General features: G+C 33.4%; 1 protein-coding gene across 3 annotated transcripts in view; it reads left to right on the top strand.

Moving 5' to 3' along the window:
- The window catches only part of LOC137415487 (ubiquitin carboxyl-terminal hydrolase 15), a 102,960-nt gene that overhangs the window by 62,556 nt on the left and 21,094 nt on the right, over positions 1 to 19,310 (top strand). For all 3 annotated transcript variants that reach the window (XM_068101097.2, XM_068101106.2, XM_068101090.2), the window contains one exon: positions 18,715 to 18,864. In XM_068101097.2, coding sequence (XP_067957198.2) covers positions 18,715 to 18,864 — 150 coding nt within the window. The remainder of the gene's footprint in view (positions 1 to 18,714; positions 18,865 to 19,310) is intronic.

The raw sequence follows: 19,310 nt of genomic DNA, 5'->3' as shown, positions 1-19,310 counted from the left end.
GTGGCAAGTTTCAAATTATTCCATTCAGTGGTTTCCGAGAAATATTTTTATTATTATTTGCTTTTAATCCAAGATGGCTGCCATACCACATGACCTATGGCATCACAATTATCATAAAAACATTCTGCATGGGTGTCACTCCTACCCTGAAAGTTTCATCTCAATCAGACATATGGTTGCTGAGAAAAACGAGGTTTAGCCCGGACGGACGGACGGATGGACGGACGGACAACCTGAAAACATAATGCCTCCGGCGACTTTGTCGGGGGAGGCATAAAAATTGGACATTATTTTCTCTGAAACCGCCAACAAAAAAATTTGAAACTTGACATATGCCATCAACTCCCCATGTGGTACATAGGGATTTTTTTACGATGACATCCAGTGAAGTGGTATTCCAGCCATTATTGGTTGAATTGAAATCTTTATGTGAAAAATCTGAAACTTCATATATCTGATATATGGCCCGATGGAAGCATTAAATTTATGACGCACATTCCCCATGCCAACAAACTATGACATAGAGCACATGGATGATATGTGTATATGGGCCATAATAATAGTGGGTCATAATGGTGGTGTGCCTAATTACTACTGGTATTGTTGTTCAGAATGAACACGCAGAGAGAGCCAAGACTATGCACTTTGAGTGCTGTTCTCGTTTTGTTTTAAAACTCCACAAGTGGAAGAAGTCATTTTGCATTGGGCCTTGCTGATGTTACTAATTTTGATACTTGGTTTGGCTTCTCGGATTTCTCTCATGCCCCACGTACATTTTGTTTGACCGTTTGTTCGGAGCTTTGTCCCTGCTAACGGCGATGTGAGTAGTGTAATAATGTTGCTTCTGGGACACCTCCGTTTAACATGGGAAATCCCTATCTAATGTCATTTACCCCCTTGTCTTTTTCAAAAATCATAAACACCTCTATTTCTCCCACCCTCATCTTTATGAACCTTTTGTCTGTAGTACCTATCCTTAATGTTGTTCATTAGACCACTCAAACACTACAAATATTTGTTTTCTCTTATAGACCTATCATCCTTCTTCTACATATCATCTGGCAGATTAATCTTTGACCCACTCAAACATTGACCCATTCACTTCCATATTAATTCTTTCCCTCCCTCATTGCCCCTAAACACCTATATTTCTCTCACCCTGTTCTTTACGAACCTTCTAACCTTTTGACATGTTATCCTTATTCATTAGACCACTTAAACACCTGTGATCCTTCTGACCTCATGGACCTTTTAACCTTTTACTCTTAATATCATCTGGTGAATATAACCCACTCAAACAACGACCCTACAAATATTTGTTTATGCGTGGGAAATAATTTAATTCTCCTACAACTCTCTTCACCATCTAATATATTAACAAAAAATATGTTTGAGTTTGGTTCTTTATTAAGATATTTTAACTGAGCTAAGATAAAATGGTAAACCTCCCTCAATGTTCTTGCTTGAGCGCCTCCAGTGCCACATACCATTTTTAAATTAAAGTATATATTTTCCTGACAACCATCAAAGTTTTCCGTCCACTCAAAAATATTTCCATCTTTTTTACCCAATTCACCGGTATTTAAATTAATTCTCTTATTTGTTTTGTGAACTTTTTTACCAGTTGCCTTTTCAATTATACCTATTTGATATTTTTCACATTCATTATGTTTTCCATTTATATACCAAGGTTGATTACACCTCCACTCTTTAGTCTGGTTGATACTTGGTTCTATCATTTATATAATAGTAAAAAAGGCGGCGGTAGCCCGTTAAAATCCCCAACCCCCCCCCCCTTTTTAACTTATCACTTATATATATCTTATCACTTATATATATCTTATCACTTATGTATATCTTATCACTTATATATATATCTTATCACTTATATATATATCTTATCACTTATATACTTATATAACCATAAGGGAGACTATCAATTCCATTTTCTAAAATAAACCTCTTATCATCAAAAGCCCCCAATGCTTTCTTATTTATCTCTTCTGAATATAATTGATGTTTATAACTTCTTATTCCATTAATCTTTCTAAACTCTTCTTTCTTTGTTGTTAAACAGTTATAATAATCCTTAAAGTTTATTGTTTCTTTAATAACATTTTTCTTTACACCTTTTAACTTCTTATCAGTCTTTTCAACGTTATTCACAATGTATTTATAAGCATAAGCCTTTGACCTCAATCCCACAAATTCACTCATAACATTTCCTCCTAATTCATCCTTGAACTTTCCAATCACCTTTTTATTTTTAGAAGAGAACAACTCACTCTCTGGACTGTAATTACTCGTGTCATAGATATTAATGTCTCTTTTCATGTCTGAATAAACATCGTTGGTATTAATTTTCAAAATAAAACTATCTGTATCCATATAAAGTAGATTAACATCATTTTGATATTTCTTCCTCAAGTTATTATAAAAGTAATCATACATTAATGACTTTGATAAATCAAGAATTGTTGTTCCAATATAAATAGGTTTGTTCATTTCAATACTCTCTTTAATCAAATGGATCGCACAAAAGTTCTCAGTAAAGACCTCAGCTCGAGTAAAACTCGGTCTATTAATTAATTTTGATGCTTGTTCCCAAGATGTTGATAGTCTGATATTTTGTCTTTTCCTCACATTCTCCATAGTCTTACCAAAGACCGCATTATTCATCAATTTATAAAAGTCTTTCTCAAAATCTGTTTTTGACTCTGTTCTTCTTTGTGTATTAAAATCAATGTACCCCTTTAACCAATGACTTTGATTGAACTTTAGAACCCTATGGATCTTCTCTACTCTTAGACCTTTTGATAAATATTGTCGCAAATTTCTTTGGTGTAGAACATAATTTTTCTTGTTATATAATGTAGTAAGTAATTTTTCTGTTGATTCACCTATATCAAACGATCGTTGATAATCACTCAACCATTCTTTCTTTGGACTTGCTTTCTCACAAGCAAATGGGAGATCTTTGTGTAGGTTATGGAGTTCCTCTGGATATTTTAAATCAATTTCAAAATAATAACCAACTTTTTCTTCATCCAATTCTTTTTGTGTAGAGATACATACATCTTGTAAAACGTTTTTGTAGTCTTTTTCCTTTACCCATCTAAGTTTTCCATAAGGAAGAGCCTGAGACATTGCCCAGCCATACAGGTTGTTCGCGTCATAGTACATCAAGTAAGAACTCTCTTTCGTTGGATCATAATTTGGAAGATATTTGTTATTTGCTTTTGCGTATCTACTCGAGCAGACTTGTGAAATTCCACCTCTTTTTGCCTTTTCAATCATCAAAAGCATATCAACATCGGTTATCAAATCCAAATCTTGTTTTGTCATTTTCAACATCGCACTCCAGGCCAATCCAGGTGCTGTGTAGTAGTGAGCAGGATCCAATCCATATCCAGTGCGACAAACAGATCTAAAGGCTTCAAATACATCGGCCAATAAAAGCACATCAGTTTTGAGATACAAATCGTGATACTCGCCAAGATTCTTGATGTTATATTTTTCCCAAACATTTTGTGCGTGTACATAATCTTTATCAGATATATGACTATTATTTAATTTGTTATAGAAATTTTCTTTTGAAGGAAGTTGTGTTTCATTGAATCTCTCAAATGAGTCCATATAGTCATAGGGGTAAATTCCCTTTTGTGTTAGAAAATCTTTATCTAAAAAATACTCTGAAAGACATGGAAACTCTTTTAGATTTTGAACCAAGTTAACCAATGGACTTGCCATGAATTTAAATGTATCAAGAAATCTGATATGAGTAATAGGAGATGTGTGAATTGTTTTTGTGAATGAAATGTATTTCTGATCCGTGTTTGGAATTGCTGAGATACTTCCAGAAGTCTTTGAGAGTTCCTTGATAAATAGATGTGTATCATAATGAGCGTTGTTATGAAGAAAGACAGGAATGAAAGAGGGGAGTTGATAATTAATATTACAACTTTGATGAGCCGGACCTCTATATTTACCAGTGAGATGACAATGGTCTCTAACCTTTAGACCTTTACCAATTTTCTCCTCACAAATATGACAGACATTGTTTTTTATAAATTCCCTTTTTTCTTTACTTGTTAAGGACATTGGTTTATTGGTTTCTCTCATTATCTTGGTTAATCGAACACAGTCTTTTTCTAGTCGTTTCACAAACTCCTCTGGGGTATTTGAGCCTCTATACATCTCTAACTTGTTATATTTATCACCAACGGATGATTTGATATAATAACAAAAACCACAAGGAGTATGTTTTTGATATTTATTTGTGTATGATTCTTTTGGATCTTGAGAAGCAGTATCAATTTTTTCTAAAATACTTTCAAAATCAGCATATATAACAAATGGATGTTTGATCTTTTTATTTTCATCTTTGAATGTGATCTTTGAGCCTTCTTTAGGCATATTGATTACCGTTGATTTATGTTCGCCACAATAATTTGAATGTTTATCTAATCTTTCTTGTGAATTGAAGAAGTTAAGACAACGCAAACAAATATATATTTTATTTGTTCTCTTACAGACTTGTGGTTTTATTAATTTAGCAATATCTTTGATGTATGTATAATGTGAATTTTCGTCTGAATTAAAATATAGAAGATTAATATGAGTTTGTTTACAATTGTCAGAAAGCTTTAAAACCTGAATGTTGTTTGTTTCTGTTAGACCATAAACATTAACTGATAAATTATTCATCTTTTCAAATTTAGGAATATCATTTAAAGTCATCGGAAACTTTAGATCTTTCGTATTTAATGTATTCTCATATTTTTTATAATGAGATACTCTTTCATCATGAAAATGTGGAGGATGTAAGTGTGCTAAAATAGACCAGAGAAAACATTTATTGTCTTTATTTTTGATATTGATAACTGCTTTTCTATTTTTGATAACACTGGGTAAATCAATGTAAGAAGAAGCTTTTAGAGGATCTGATTTAAGAATATGAATGTCTATGTAAATAATTTTTCCTATATTGAATCCACTTCCTACGATTGAATTATCCACATCTTGCTCTTGTTTAATAAGTTCATCATAGACTCCTGATGTTTTAAAATCTTGATATGAAGATATAAAGTGTGGCTCAGTTCTCATGTATGGTGCATCTATAACTCCTTCATCCTTTGTCATTTCTAATTTTACTCCCATATAAAATTTAAGTGGTTTCATTTCCTTTAGTGTTTTTTCAATCAACGTTTGAACAGCAGGTTTAACTATTTCTACAGCATCAACTATAGACTCTGGTTCAGGAGGTTTGAAGTTAAAGACTCTTATTTTAATATGTCCTTTGAATGCTCCATCAGAGTTTTTAGTTGTGATAAAATTTGATAAATGTAGATTTGTTTTAAGATGTATTTTGAAGCCTTTCTTGAGGATATTTTTATTACATGTAGAACAGTGTTTTGTTTCAGGTGGAAGAGGGGAAAGTTTGTTTAAAATGTTGTATGTATGTTTTGCGGTGAGAATATGTTGTTTATAATATTTTACTTCCTTCTCGCAAGTATCACAATAAACCATATTTATAGCGTGAGAAAACGTGGTGTTTTATATATATCACTGTGCTTAAAATAAAACACTTTTGAGCTTTACAGCTCCGTTTTATATATATCGCTGTGCTTAAACTAAAACACTTTTTCACTCAGAATCATCTAAGTCATAACTATCACATGAATACTCAGAATCATACTCAGAGTCATCAATAAAGCTACTCTCATAACTATCATTTGAGCACAAACTATTAGTATCATAACTATCATCTGTGTTCAATGAAATACTATCATCACCATCGTCCAAGTTCAATGAAATACTATCATCACTATCGTCTGAGTTCAATGAAATAGTAAAATCTTCACTGCTGTATTGACTCATATTTAATTAGCAAGAAAAATATTCCCATCAATATCTATATACTTTCTTTCATTAACAGATTCAATCTCTACAATTTTTATATCAAAAGTTATCTTTAAATAATCTCTAACTATCATAGAACGAAATGACATTTCACCAGAAATATTAACATCATTCATTTTACTTAGATCTACACCCTTTGGATTATTAAAGAAAATACAAATGTCTCCTCTAGAATTATTAATGGTCTTATCATTCTTTTTCAAAGTATCGTGGTCAATCACTTTTTCAAGCTTTGAATAAATTGCCAGGAGTAGAGGAGAAACTTTTGTTAGATTTACTTTAATGGATGTCTTTCCAGGTATAGTTAGAGCTCTTCCTTTAAATGAAATAGAGGGGCTCATGTTATTTTCCATAACTGGTTTTACCCAAAAATTTCCATATTTATCTTTGTTCAATTTAACATCTTTGACATATTTTTCTATATCTTCCACCGAAGTAGAGATTGATTGAAATTTGTCTTTTGTGCTTTGAAACATTGTATTTATTAATGAATAAACTTGCGTTTAGTTTAAGTAAAAATTTACCACATAAATATGATAAGTTCTGAAGGATATTTAGAATTTCCAGACTCTCCATATGATAAATTAGAGAATTGTCCGGCTTGTGATAGAGTGGGGCTTAATGATGAGGATTCATATAAACAATGTATTTTCTGTGATTTAATTTTAATTAATGATAATAAGAAATATAAAAAAATATATAACTCTTTTAAATTAGAACCAAAAATGAATTACTTTACAAGATTAATAAGAGAGATGAATGTTAAGTATTGTGATGATAATACACCATTTCTTTCAAGGGAAGAGACTAATTGTATTGAGGAAATGTATAAGGGTTTAATGATATTTATTATTCAAAATAATTTTAATGGAAATGTTAATACAAGATACTATATAAATAAAATAATGGATTATTTTGAAATTAAACCCGAACTCAGGATAAAATATAGAGTTTCTCAAATAGCTCAAAAAAAGTTGGATAACTTGTTTTCCAAATATATAAATGAATGATTTTTTACCCGTTTGGGAAAATAAGATAAAATTTAATAACCATAAAAACATTCCAAATTCATTGAGATGTCTAATAGTTGGTTCAAGCGGATGTGGAAAAACCTGTTTACTTTTAAAGATGCTCCTTGGTTCTAATTTTTTAGATTATGATAATTTAATAATTTTTACAAAGTCAAGTTTTCAACCCGAGTATCAACTACTCTCACAGGGTTTTAATGCGGGTCTTAAAAAGGAAGACATTATCGGTTTATTTAAACTTCAAAACAAACTAAATGATTATAATATTGATGATATAATACAATTATTTTGTGATACACAGAAATCAAAATCGAAACCCATAACTTGTATTCTCAGTGATAATACGGATGATATACCTTCACCTCAAGATTTAGATAAATCAAAAAAGAACCTTGTCATCTTTGATGATTGTGTTAATGAGAGAAACCAAACAGTAATGGATAGCTACTATACAAGAGGGAGACATTCTTCTTGTAATTGTATATATCTTAGTCAATCATATTTTCAACTCCCTCGACGCTCAATAAGAAACAATGCCAATACTTTTATTTTATTTAAGTTAAATTCAATAGATGTAAATAATTTTTGGAGAGATAATTGCTCTACGTTATGTAGTAAAAAAGAATTTGAAAATTATATGAAACACACGATTGGAAAATATAAATATATTGTTGTGAAACAAGATGAGATACTAAATGATATTTTTCAATAAATAAATACAGAAAATGAATACTGAAGAAAGAGAAAGAAAGTTTAAGGAACATCAACAATTAGTTTCAAAAGTTGTTAAACAACAGGAAGAGATAAAGAAGAAACGGAGACAGAAACTAACTGGTGAAGAAGCCTTTGAAAGAAAACAAGAGAAATTCTTTAAACCACTTTTGAAAACTCAACACCCTACAGTTCCCACGGTAGAATTTACTCCGAAAAAACTTCAAATGCTCAAAGATTTTAGTCAGATAACAAAACAAGAACTTGGTGAATTAGAATATGATGACGAGGGATTATTTCGGAAACTTGAGCAGGTAAATCAACCCCCTAATTATGTTGTGGAAGCTCTTCAAAACAATGAATATTCTGCGGGTTCAAAAACCAGAGCAGGTCTCATTCCAACAGAAGAACCAGCAGTGTTTCATCTTGTGGAAGAAAAGGTATTGATATTTAATGATGAATTGATGTTCTTGAGTTCTACTCAACCAAATGTTAAATTAACTCCAAGATTAATGTTTCTTCTAACAAACCCCGGATTCAGCGGTTCAAAATATTTTGAGGAACCACTTGATATGGAAAGAGAGGAAGATAGGGTATATATTGAGTTGTTAAATACACTTGATTATGGAGTTTCTGTTGCTGGTAAAAGTAAGAAGAATGAGAAGGAGAAACATATTATTGATGCTTTAAGTAAGCTTGGTTCGGGTGTTAGTTTTCTTCCAAATGACCCATCACAATTAGTTAATAGGCTATTATTGTTATTAGGTAGTAAGAAGGCTGGAAACAACAATTGTTTTAATGAATCCTCAGCCATTTTAGATCAGTTGATGAACATGAAAATAATTAATAAATGTCAATACAAAGATATTTTATTAGATATTAAATAAGATGAGAAGCACAATTCTTAGTTTTAATTTCACAACGAGCGATTACACAGCTTCATTCCCTTACCCACTACAACTTGACCCCCTTACCTCATATGAGGCATCTTTGTTGTCAATGGAAACTTACAATACCCTTTTTAATATCACAGAGAAAAACAACAAGTTTAGTTATAATCCAGGCACTGCCTACAAAACTATAACTGTTTCACCTGGAGCTTACGAGATTTCTCAAATATCTTCAGAAGTCTCTCGCCTTATGAAAGAAAAAGGTGATGAACCAAAAAATATTGTAATAGATATTCAAACACACACTTCAAAATCAACTATTAAACTGAAAAATAATTATAAAGTTGATTTCACGATTGAAAATTCGTTCAGAGAGCTATTGGGTTTCTCTTCAAAAAAGATTGAAAATAACGGGACGTTTTACAGTGATAATGTTATCCAAATATCCTCCGGTATAAATTCAGTATTAATTCATTGTGATTTGATTGATGGTGCTTATAACGATGGAATAAGAACAAATACAATATTTTCATTCAGTGCATACTCAACCCCGATTGGTTATAAATTTAATATGGAACCAAAAAATCTTGTCTATTTACCTGTGTCAGGAAAAACCATATACAGAGTAAATTTTAGGATAACCGACCAAGATAATCGTATGATATCCTTTAATGATGAAATTATATCCATCAGAATTCACCTACGTGAAGTTTTTCAATAAATAAATAATGGTTATTGTAAGAAAACACGAGTTGGGAAAATATAAAATAATTACAGGGGAGGGCATGTTCCTTTCACCAGACTATACAAGGTATGTGGGTAAAGGATACTATAAACCTAAGAGACAACGGGGTGTGGGTCATCAATTTCGAAATAAAGGAGATGGGATAATTGATACTCTAATGGGTATTGGTTCAACCATTCTTAAACATAAAGACCTAATTGGTTCAACTGCTTCTCTCATGGGAAATGTAGCAGGTGTTGTAAAGAGTATAAAAGATGCTCAAAAGGAGTCCCATAAATTACAAGCAATCAAAGAAATTAAAAAAGGTAAAACTCAACTATCTTCACAAGAACGACAAAAAATCATTAAAATACTTGGGTCAGGGTTTCAACAATTTTAATACTATATAAATACAAGTATGGAAGCGATTGATAGTATCTATGATTTGGATGATACGATTATCATTTCAAACTCTACTAAAAAGGAAGACTATTTTAAGGTAAATGCTATTACAGGAACCGACTGGAATTCAAACGGAACAAAAAGTTTTGAAATAAATAATCAACAAACTTACTTGAATATAGCTGATAGTTTCTTGCTGTGTAAATTTAAATTCACTAAGGCTGCGAATAATACGAATGCTACACTCGTAAATGATTTCTTCTGGAAAATGTTTGACAGTGTTCGCCTGTATATTGGAACACAAGAGGTTGAAGCGGTTGATTATGTCTCTGCTACATCTGAAATGATGAAATTTACACTATATTCGTTTGGTGATAGAATGGGTAAGGGAGCTGTTGAAGGCTTTATTCCTGATATGTCAACGGGAACAAACACAGACCCTGGTTATAGTCAAAGGAAGTCAATGTATAATGATGACGCAAAAGCTGAGAATAGTTTTACCGTAGCAGTACCTCTTAAAGGTATATTTGGATTTTGTGATTATGATAAAGTTTTGTATGGTCTTAAAATTAGATTTCAACTACAAAGGAATGATAATGTAAATAGATTGCTTTTTGGGGCTGAAAATGCTTTTGGCGACAATAATAAATTTGTTATTAATGATTTGTGTTGGTATATCAATGAATATACTCCTAATCTTAAAACGGAGGAGATGTTAAATAGAAGACTTAACTCAAAGAAACCGCTAAATGTATCATACCTTAAAAGAAGATGTCAACACGTTAAACTGGAACACACTACCTACACTTGGAATTTGGGTGTTCTTGAAGGAAAGCCACGATACCTATGGCTCATTTTTAAAAAACCAGATGGAGAGGAGGGTACTAATAAGAATAATGCGCTGAGTGATAATGCTAAGGTGAAACAACTTCGGGTTTCTCTTGATGGCACATTTTATCCGCGAGATAGATTGGAAATTGATTGGGAAAAAAATGATTATGCGGAAGCCTACAAGTCCTACCAAAAAGTGTGTGAAAGTAATGGTAATAATGATCCTATTTTGGATATGGTTGCATTTAAAGGTTTATATACAATCTACGCAATTGACCTGAGTTCTCAAAAGGAAACTATAAAGTCTAATCGAGTGGATACTTCTCTATACATTGAAAGAGGGGAGAATGAAGAAGTTGATGCTTATTGTTTGCTTTTGGAGGAAACAGAATTACAGATTAATACAGATAATGGTGTTATGATTAATATCACATAGGTTTTTTCTCATAAATAAATGGTAGGGGTATATGTTAATCAAATCAATCTTAATAAATTAACATCTTGTATTCAAAATCAAAAGCCTTGTATTATTAATGTTAATACAATTCAAAGAAAAGGAGCTGTAAGAATTGATGTTTTACTCACACACACACAAGTAAAAACACTAAATGATGTTGGATCACTTAAAATTAAAATGACGAAACCTATGTTAAAGAAATATTCAATAGACGAGTCAAGAGGAGGATTTCTCCCGTTTCTAATTCCTTTATTTGCTGGTTTAAGTGCGGCGGGAGCATTGACTGGTGGTATTTCAGCAGCGGTAAAAACTGCTAACGAAAGGAAGGCACAACTAAAAGCTCAAAAAGAATTGGAAAGACATAACAAGGAGTTGGAGAAACAAATTAGTGGAAGTGGTGTAATTGTAGATTTTGCTCAAAAACTTGAAAGTCTACCTGATAAAGCTAGATTGTTGGTTGGTGATATGCTTTCCTCTATCGCTCAAGCGGGTGTTAAACTAACTAAACGGGGTAATGGATTGTATCTTTCTCATAAATAAATGGATAAATGGTTTAAACAATTTGGAAAGAATACAACGTCAAATATAGAACTAGCCAAGTATTGTAAAACACTAAAAATTGATAATGTGGTAATCTGTATGAGAGATGAATTAATACATATAAATAAGAATACAAAGAATATTATTATGAATTTAGACACACAGAATGGTTCTCATTGGGTTTGTATTCATAATAGTCAGGATAAATATTATTTTGATAGTTATGGTATGCCACCACCTGTTGAAGTCATACAATTCTTACAGAATGGTGTTTATCAAACATTTCAAGTTCAAGAAATTAATTCTAAATGTTGTGGTCAATTATGTTTATATGTATTATTTCAACTCAACAATAATGAAAATTTTTATGATATCATTTTTAATCTAATATAAATGACTTATGTTGGAAAAGATGGTTCTATCTTTGGAAAATCCTCTCAGGATATTGATTTATCAAATTATTATACAAAGGCACAGGCTGAACGACAAAAATATAGTGTAAGTAAAAATATTAATATGAAGAATACTTATAAATTAATCAATTATCCAAACCCTACAGATGCGAATGACTTAATTAGATTAAGTGATTTATCACAATATATATTTTTAAAGAAAACAGCACGTTTTGTGAAAGAAGTAAAATTTACAACCACAACACCTGGTTATACTGACCATACACCTTTCCTCATTGAATTTAACTACCTGCTTACAATTGAATTTTATAAAGAAGGACATTTAGTTAATATGCGAATTAATAAATGGGGGTATGATATGCCTGATTTAGGGTATAATTGGTCTTTTTCAATAAACATAGAAGACCTACATGATTTAAATCAGTCTCGTAAAGAAGAATATTATCCACTTGGTGAGGATAAGGATTTATGTGGAAGTACAATTAGTAAACAACAAATACGTGATTTTAAGAAAAGAAAAATATATGATAGTATAGCGATGGTTCGCATGACAAAGAAGGAAGGTAATGAGATAAGGATAGAAAGCCGAGGAATACAAACCGATTTGGTAGTGGGAAGATGGGGTGGTATTACCTGTCATAATATTAATCTCACATATATTTCTGATACATAAATGGCAGGAAGAAGACTACAAGAGAATTATAATTTTTGTATTCAAGGATACCTACAAGAAAAGGGTGCTCGGTATTACATACCTTATGATTTGGAGCATATACATGGGAATTTTGTCATTAAAAACTGGCCTTATACTGATATTGTTAAACCCACAAATAGAGACTTGTTTAAAATATTAAATAAAAATGAACTTCTCAAAGTTATGAAATATAAAACTCTTTTAGAAATCGTCAACAAATCTTATTGGTATCCTATTATGAGAAAAATAATTATAGATACAAGAATATCTCAAAATCCAGATGAGTATATGTATAATATTCTTTGGGGTTCAAACTCAAGGGTAGCAAGGGATGAGGAAGGAGTTGAAGAAGAGAAGGAGGAAAGAGAGAAAAAGGAGAAGGAGGAAAGGGAGAGGGAGGAGAAGGAGGAGAGGGAGAAAAAGGAGGAGAAGGAGGAGAGGGAGAAAAATGAGAAGGAGGAAAGGGAGAAAAGGGAGAAGGAGGAAAGGGAGAAAAGGGAGAAAAAGGAGAAGGAGGAGAGGGAGAAAATGGAGGAGGAGGAGAGGGAGATGGAAATCAGTGAGATTCATAAAAGATTGAGTGTATTAAAGCAAATAAATCAATCTCAACGCACCGAAGAGGAAATTAAAGAATTAACAACTCTTATGAAGATAATAGTTTCAAAAATAAGAACGTCAATGTCTTCAATTTCAGAGATTTAAACGAGAAAGTGGTGAAGAAGAAGAAGAAGAAGAAGAAGGAAAAGATTATGTGATTGATGATGTTGGTGTCATTGACTTTAGTTAGTTTTTATTTGTAAATAAATGGAGGAGAGAGTGAAGGCATTCCTTAGGATTCTTTATGTTTTAAAAATAAAGATTGAAATGTATATGTTGAAAACCAAAAAGGTTTTGATACTCTGTCGGAATTTTTCTGATAAATAAATATGAGTTATTGTCTCAAATGTAAAAAGAAAACTAAATCTAAAAATATCTCTTATGTTAAAGCTAAAAATAATAGAGTTTGTCAAAAAGGAATATGTCAAGTGTGTGGCTCTAAAAAGTGCCAATTCATCTCTCCTAAAAGAGGAGGAGACATACAAAAGTTTCTGTCAGGAAGTAAATTTACAACAACTGGAATTCCAGGGGAATTACACCTTCCAGGGTATTCTTTCTGTGGTCCAGGAACAAACTTGGATAAAAGATTAGATGAGGCTGACAATCCTAAACCTTGGTCTAAACCTACAAATAGGGTTGACGAAGTGTGTATGAAGCATGATATTGCTTATGGGAAAACCACTACGTTGACTGAAAAACATAAAGCCGACAGCGAAATGTTGTATAATTTGTCTTTGATACAAAATCCAACGTTGAGAGAGAAAGTTGATAGGTTTATTGTGAGAAATTTGATAAATGCTAAATTGAAACTTGGTCTTGGTTATTCCTCAAAAAACTATTAGGCTCTAATGATGTCATCAAGACTGAGGAGCTTTTGGCTGAAGAATTACACAAACCTATAATCACAAAGTTTAAAAGAAGGAAGGTTTATTCTAAATACACTGACCACATATGGTCCGCTGATTTAATTGAATTGAATAATGACAGGGGATACAGGTATGCTTTAACCGTTATTGATTTGAGGAGTAGATTTGCCTGGGTTGTCCCTTTAAAAAATAAAAGGGGTGATACTTTAATGTTAGCCTTTAAGCTAATATTTGATCGGGATAAAAGGAAACCAAAGAAGTTATGGACTGATGAGGGAACAGAGTTCTATAACAAAATATTCATGAAATTTCTTAAGGGGAAGGGTATTAAATTATACAGCACCTTTAATGAAGGAAAGGCAGTTGTTATTGAGCGTTTTAATCGTACTTTAAAAGAGAAATTATATAAAAAATTCACACAACTCGGTTCTCAAAAATGGGTGTATTTAATTCAGGATATTGTAGATAATTACAATAATACAGTTCATTCATCAACACAATCAAAACCATCAGAAACATTTACAAAATTAGAATATGAAAAGGAGATTAATTTGAGAAAGCCCAAGTTTAAAGTTGGTGATATTGTAAGAATATACAAATGGAAAAGTCATTTTGAGAAAGGTTATACACAAAAATGGACTCGTGAATTATTTAAAATCATTGATGTAATGGATACAGTCCCTTGGACCTACAAATTATATGATTTAAATGGAGAAGAAATCTTGGGTTCATTTTACTCACAAGAATTACAAAAAACACAAGTAAGCAGCTAATACCCTTGAAAATAATAAATAAATAAATAAAATGTAATGGGGATACGTTTTTAAATCTGTGAACCCCAAACACAGAATCCCACAACTTTTTAGTTGGGGCTTAACTTTTGTGTGTGTATAATGGGGATACGTTTTTAAATCTGTGAACCCCAAACACAGAATCCCACAACTTTTTAGTTGGGGCTTAACTTTTGTGTGTGTATAATGGGGATACGTTTTTAAATCTGTGAACCCCAAACACAGAATCCCACAACTTTTTAGTTGGGGCTTAACTTTTGTGTGTGTATAATGGGGATACGTTTTTAAATCTGTGAACCCCAAACACAGAATCCCACAACTTTTTAGTTGGGGCTTAACTTTTGTGTGTGTATAATGGGGATACGTTTTTAAATCTGTGAACCCCAAACACAGAATCCCACAACTTTTTAGTTGGGGCTTAACTTTTGTGTGTGTATAATGGGGATACGTTTTTAAATCTGTGAACCCCAAACACAGAATCCCACAACTTTTTAGTTGGGGCTTAACTTTTGTGTGTGTATAATGGGGATACGTTTTTAAATCTGTGAACCCCAAACACAGAATCCCACAACTTTTTAGTTGGGGCTTAACTTTTGTGTGTGTGTGTATGTGCGAGTGAGTCATAATAATATACAAACCCTAACCCAACCCAAGCCCTAACCCAACCCCATCCCTAACCCAAACCCATCCCTAACCCAACCCATCCCTAACCCAACCCCATCCCTAACCCAACCCCATCCCTAACCCAACCCCATCCCTAACCCAACCCCATCCCTAACCCAACCCCATCCCTAACCCAACCCCAACCCTAACCCAACCCCATCCCTAACCCAACCCCATCCCTAACCCTACCCATCCCTAACCCTCACATTCAAAATCCCAACCCTAACCCAATCCCATCCCTAACCCAACCCCAACCCTAACCCTCACATTCAAAATCCCAACCCTAACCCAACCCATCCCTAACCCAACCCCATCCCTAACCCAACCCCATCCCTAACCCAACCCCAACCCTAACCCTCACATTCAAAATCCCAACCCTAACCCAACCCCATCCCTAACCCTCACATTCAAAATCCCACCCAAACCCTAACATAATCTTTCTTTTCTTCTTTTTTAAATACGTATTTCTTTTTTTTTTTTTCCTCTTCCTCCAATTCTGTCTTTCAAGGCTTTTAAGTTTGAAGAAGTAGAAATGGGAAGAAAGAATTTTCCAGCATTTTCTTCCTCGAACTTTCTTGATATTGCTTAAATCAAGCGTCATTAAATAAAGAACATTGTTCATTGCTTTAGAATCCAAAGAGTCTCCAAGAGGAACCCCACAGGTAGAGTCTCCAAAATAAAACCAACTTTCCAAGTTCCCAAGGTATAACCACATTCCTGTTGAGCCTCCAAGATAGGTATCACATTCCGAGTCATCAAAACAAAACCCCCATTCCGAGTCTCCAAAAATATAACCATCTTTCCAAGTCCCCAAGGTAAAACCACAATTTTCAGAAATATTGGGGGTTTCTATGATGTGTCTCACATAGTATAACTGCGGACCATCAGGGAGAATTCCCATTTCACAATTTTTTAGGGTTTCTATGATGTGTCTCACATAGTATAACTGCGGACCATCAGGGAGAACTCTCCTTGCCCAATTTTTTAGGGTTTCTATGATGTGTCTCACATAGTATAACTGTGGACCATCAGGGAGAACTCTCCTTGCCCAATTTTTTAGGGTTTCTATGATGTGTCTCACATAGTATAACTGCGGACCATCAGGGAGAACTCTCCTTGCCCAATTTTTTAGGGTTTCTATGATGTGTCTCACATAGTATAACTGCGGACCATCAGGGAGAACTCTCCTTGCCCAATTTTTTAGGGTTTCTATGATGTGTCTCACATAGTATAACTGCGGACCATCAGGGAGAACTCTCCTTTCCCAATTTTCAGAAATTTGTGGGTCTCCAATGTATGACTTGTATTCTGGCTCATCAAGGTAGAACTTGTTCAGTGGGTTTTGTTTTGATAACTCACAACAAGTATCATCATGGTAAAACTCTTTTTCAGGATTTTGTGGATCTCCAAGGTATAACTCTTTGGCTGGGTCATCAAGGTAGAACTCGTTCTGGGGGTCTTGGTTGTTCAAAATGTCTTCAAACAAAAAAATAACTTCATCCCAAGTTGTGTTAAAAGCAGAATTTTCATTTCGTATCTCAGATACAATTTCCTGTGAAAGAAAATAACAATGTATTAATTTAATACAATATTTTTTATTTGTATAAATCAAGCTCTATGAATATTAAAATAAACTTTGTTAATTCTTACACGAGTCTCATCTTAAAAAAAAAAAATTAAATAAATAAATAAATAAATAAACAAACTTACCTCCATTGATAAGAGGTTCGAGTCCAGTTCATCAATCTGAAGGTTGAGTTCTACACAGGTAGTAGGACTCCATGGAATAGCAAAGTTATCCCATTCCATTTCGGCATAGTAGTCCATTCTCAAGTGAAGCAGAAAGCGTGTTTGAAAAAGCCTGTGTGGTCGGTGCCTTTTATAAGGACTGGGTGTGTCTTCCTGTGGAAATTCCCTGGGCGTGTCTTAACTGGAAATGATGTGATGGAAATTCCCTGAAAATGATGTAATGTATTACCTGGAAATGATACAATGCTGAAGAGTTTATAAAGTGGGTGGGACTTAGCAAAAGTGGGAGGAGCTTAGCAAAAGTGGGCGGGGCTTAGTAAAAAGTGGGCGTGGCTTAACAAAAGTGGGCGGGCTTAGTAAAAAATGGGCGTGATTTACCAAAAAGTGGGCGGAGCTTACCAAAAAGTGGACGGAGCTTAACAAAAGGTGGGCAGAGCCTACCAAAAACTGTGTGGCACTGGAGGCGCTCAAACAAGAACATTGAGGGAGGTTTACCATTTTATCTTAGCTCAGTTAAAATGTCTTAATAAAGAACCAAACTCAAACATATTTTTTGTTAATATATTAGATGGTGAAGAGAGTTGTAGGAGAATTAAATTATTTCCCACGCATAAACAAATATTTGTAGGGTCGTTGTTTGAGTGGGTTATATTCACCAGATGATATTAAGAGTAAAAGGTTAAAAGGTCCATGAGGTCAGAAGGATCACAGGTGTTTAAGTGGTCTAATGAATAAGGATAACATGTCAAAAGGTTAGAAGGTTCGTAAAGAACAGGGTGAGAGAAATATAGGTGTTTAGGGGCAATGAGGGAGGGAAAGAATTAATATGGAAGTGAATGGGTCAATGTTTGAGTGGGTCAAAGATTAATCTGCCAGATGATATGTAGAAGAAGGATGATAGGTCTATAAGAGAAAACAAATATTTGTAGTGTTTGAGTGGTCTAATGAACAACATTAAGGATAGGTACTACAGACAAAAGGTTCATAAAGATGAGGGTGGGAGAAATAGAGGTGTTTATGATTTTTGAAAAAGACAAGGGGGTAAATGACATTAGATAGGGATTTCCCATGTTAAACGGAGGTGTCCCAGAAGCAACATTATTACACTACTGATGTGTAGTGAGACATAAAACCAAAGTTTGAAATTTATCATATTCGTGTAAGATGTATTAACACCGTTTCTGAAATATTTGCATTACGACCGGAATTTTTACTCCAGCATTTTCAAGGTTTAATTAAATAAATAAATTAATGTTTTGATTCTATGGATGTGCCGTGTGGTCGTACCTTAATGCTGCACAACATTTATAATTTTAAACGGATCAGGACATAAGCCACTATGATGGGATGCCACCGACAACGTTGCCAATGTTAGGCCCAGTTGGAAGGGAAGGCGGTGCAGCATGTTGTCCGATCCATCTCCCAATCTCGTACAGGTATTGCCCGTCATGCAAGAAGCACAAGCAGGCCACCAAGCAGCTGGACCTATGGTCTCTGCCAGAGGTCCTTGTGGTGCACCTCAAACGTTTTTTCTACAACAGGTACCTCCGTGAGAAGCTGGACATGCTGGTCGACTTTCCTATCAGGTATTGGCAACGTGATCACAGAATCCAAATGCTGTTTATGGTTCCTGGAGGGGGAGGGGGACATTGAGTGTTTAGTCTTGGTGTCCACAGTGGCCTGCCTTTTTTGAAGATTTTTTCCCATTATTACTATTGAATTTTTCCACTTTCAGTTATTTCATTTTCCCATTTCTAAATTATTTAATTTTGATTTTTTTCCCCTTCCAATTTTCAATTATTTGCTTTTTTTTTCCAATTTTTTATTTTAATTTTATTTTTTTCAATTTTCAAATTTTCAAATTAATTAATTTTCAACATTTTTCGATTATTTAACATTTTTTAATTATTTAAACATTTTTGAATTCTCAATTATTAAATTTTCTTCTTTAATTTTTATTGTTATTTCATGTTTTGGATTATTATGCTTCCCAGAGGGAGACATTGAGTGTTTTGTCTTGGTATCCGCAGTG

This window comes from Myxine glutinosa, chromosome 1 (assembly GCF_964187855.1).
Source record: "Myxine glutinosa chromosome 1, kmMyxGlut1.1, whole genome shotgun sequence".
NCBI classification, from domain to species: domain Eukaryota; kingdom Metazoa; phylum Chordata; class Myxini; order Myxiniformes; family Myxinidae; genus Myxine; species Myxine glutinosa.
Note: the sequence above shows the minus strand (reverse complement) of the source record. Positions and strands in the feature narration are given on the sequence as shown.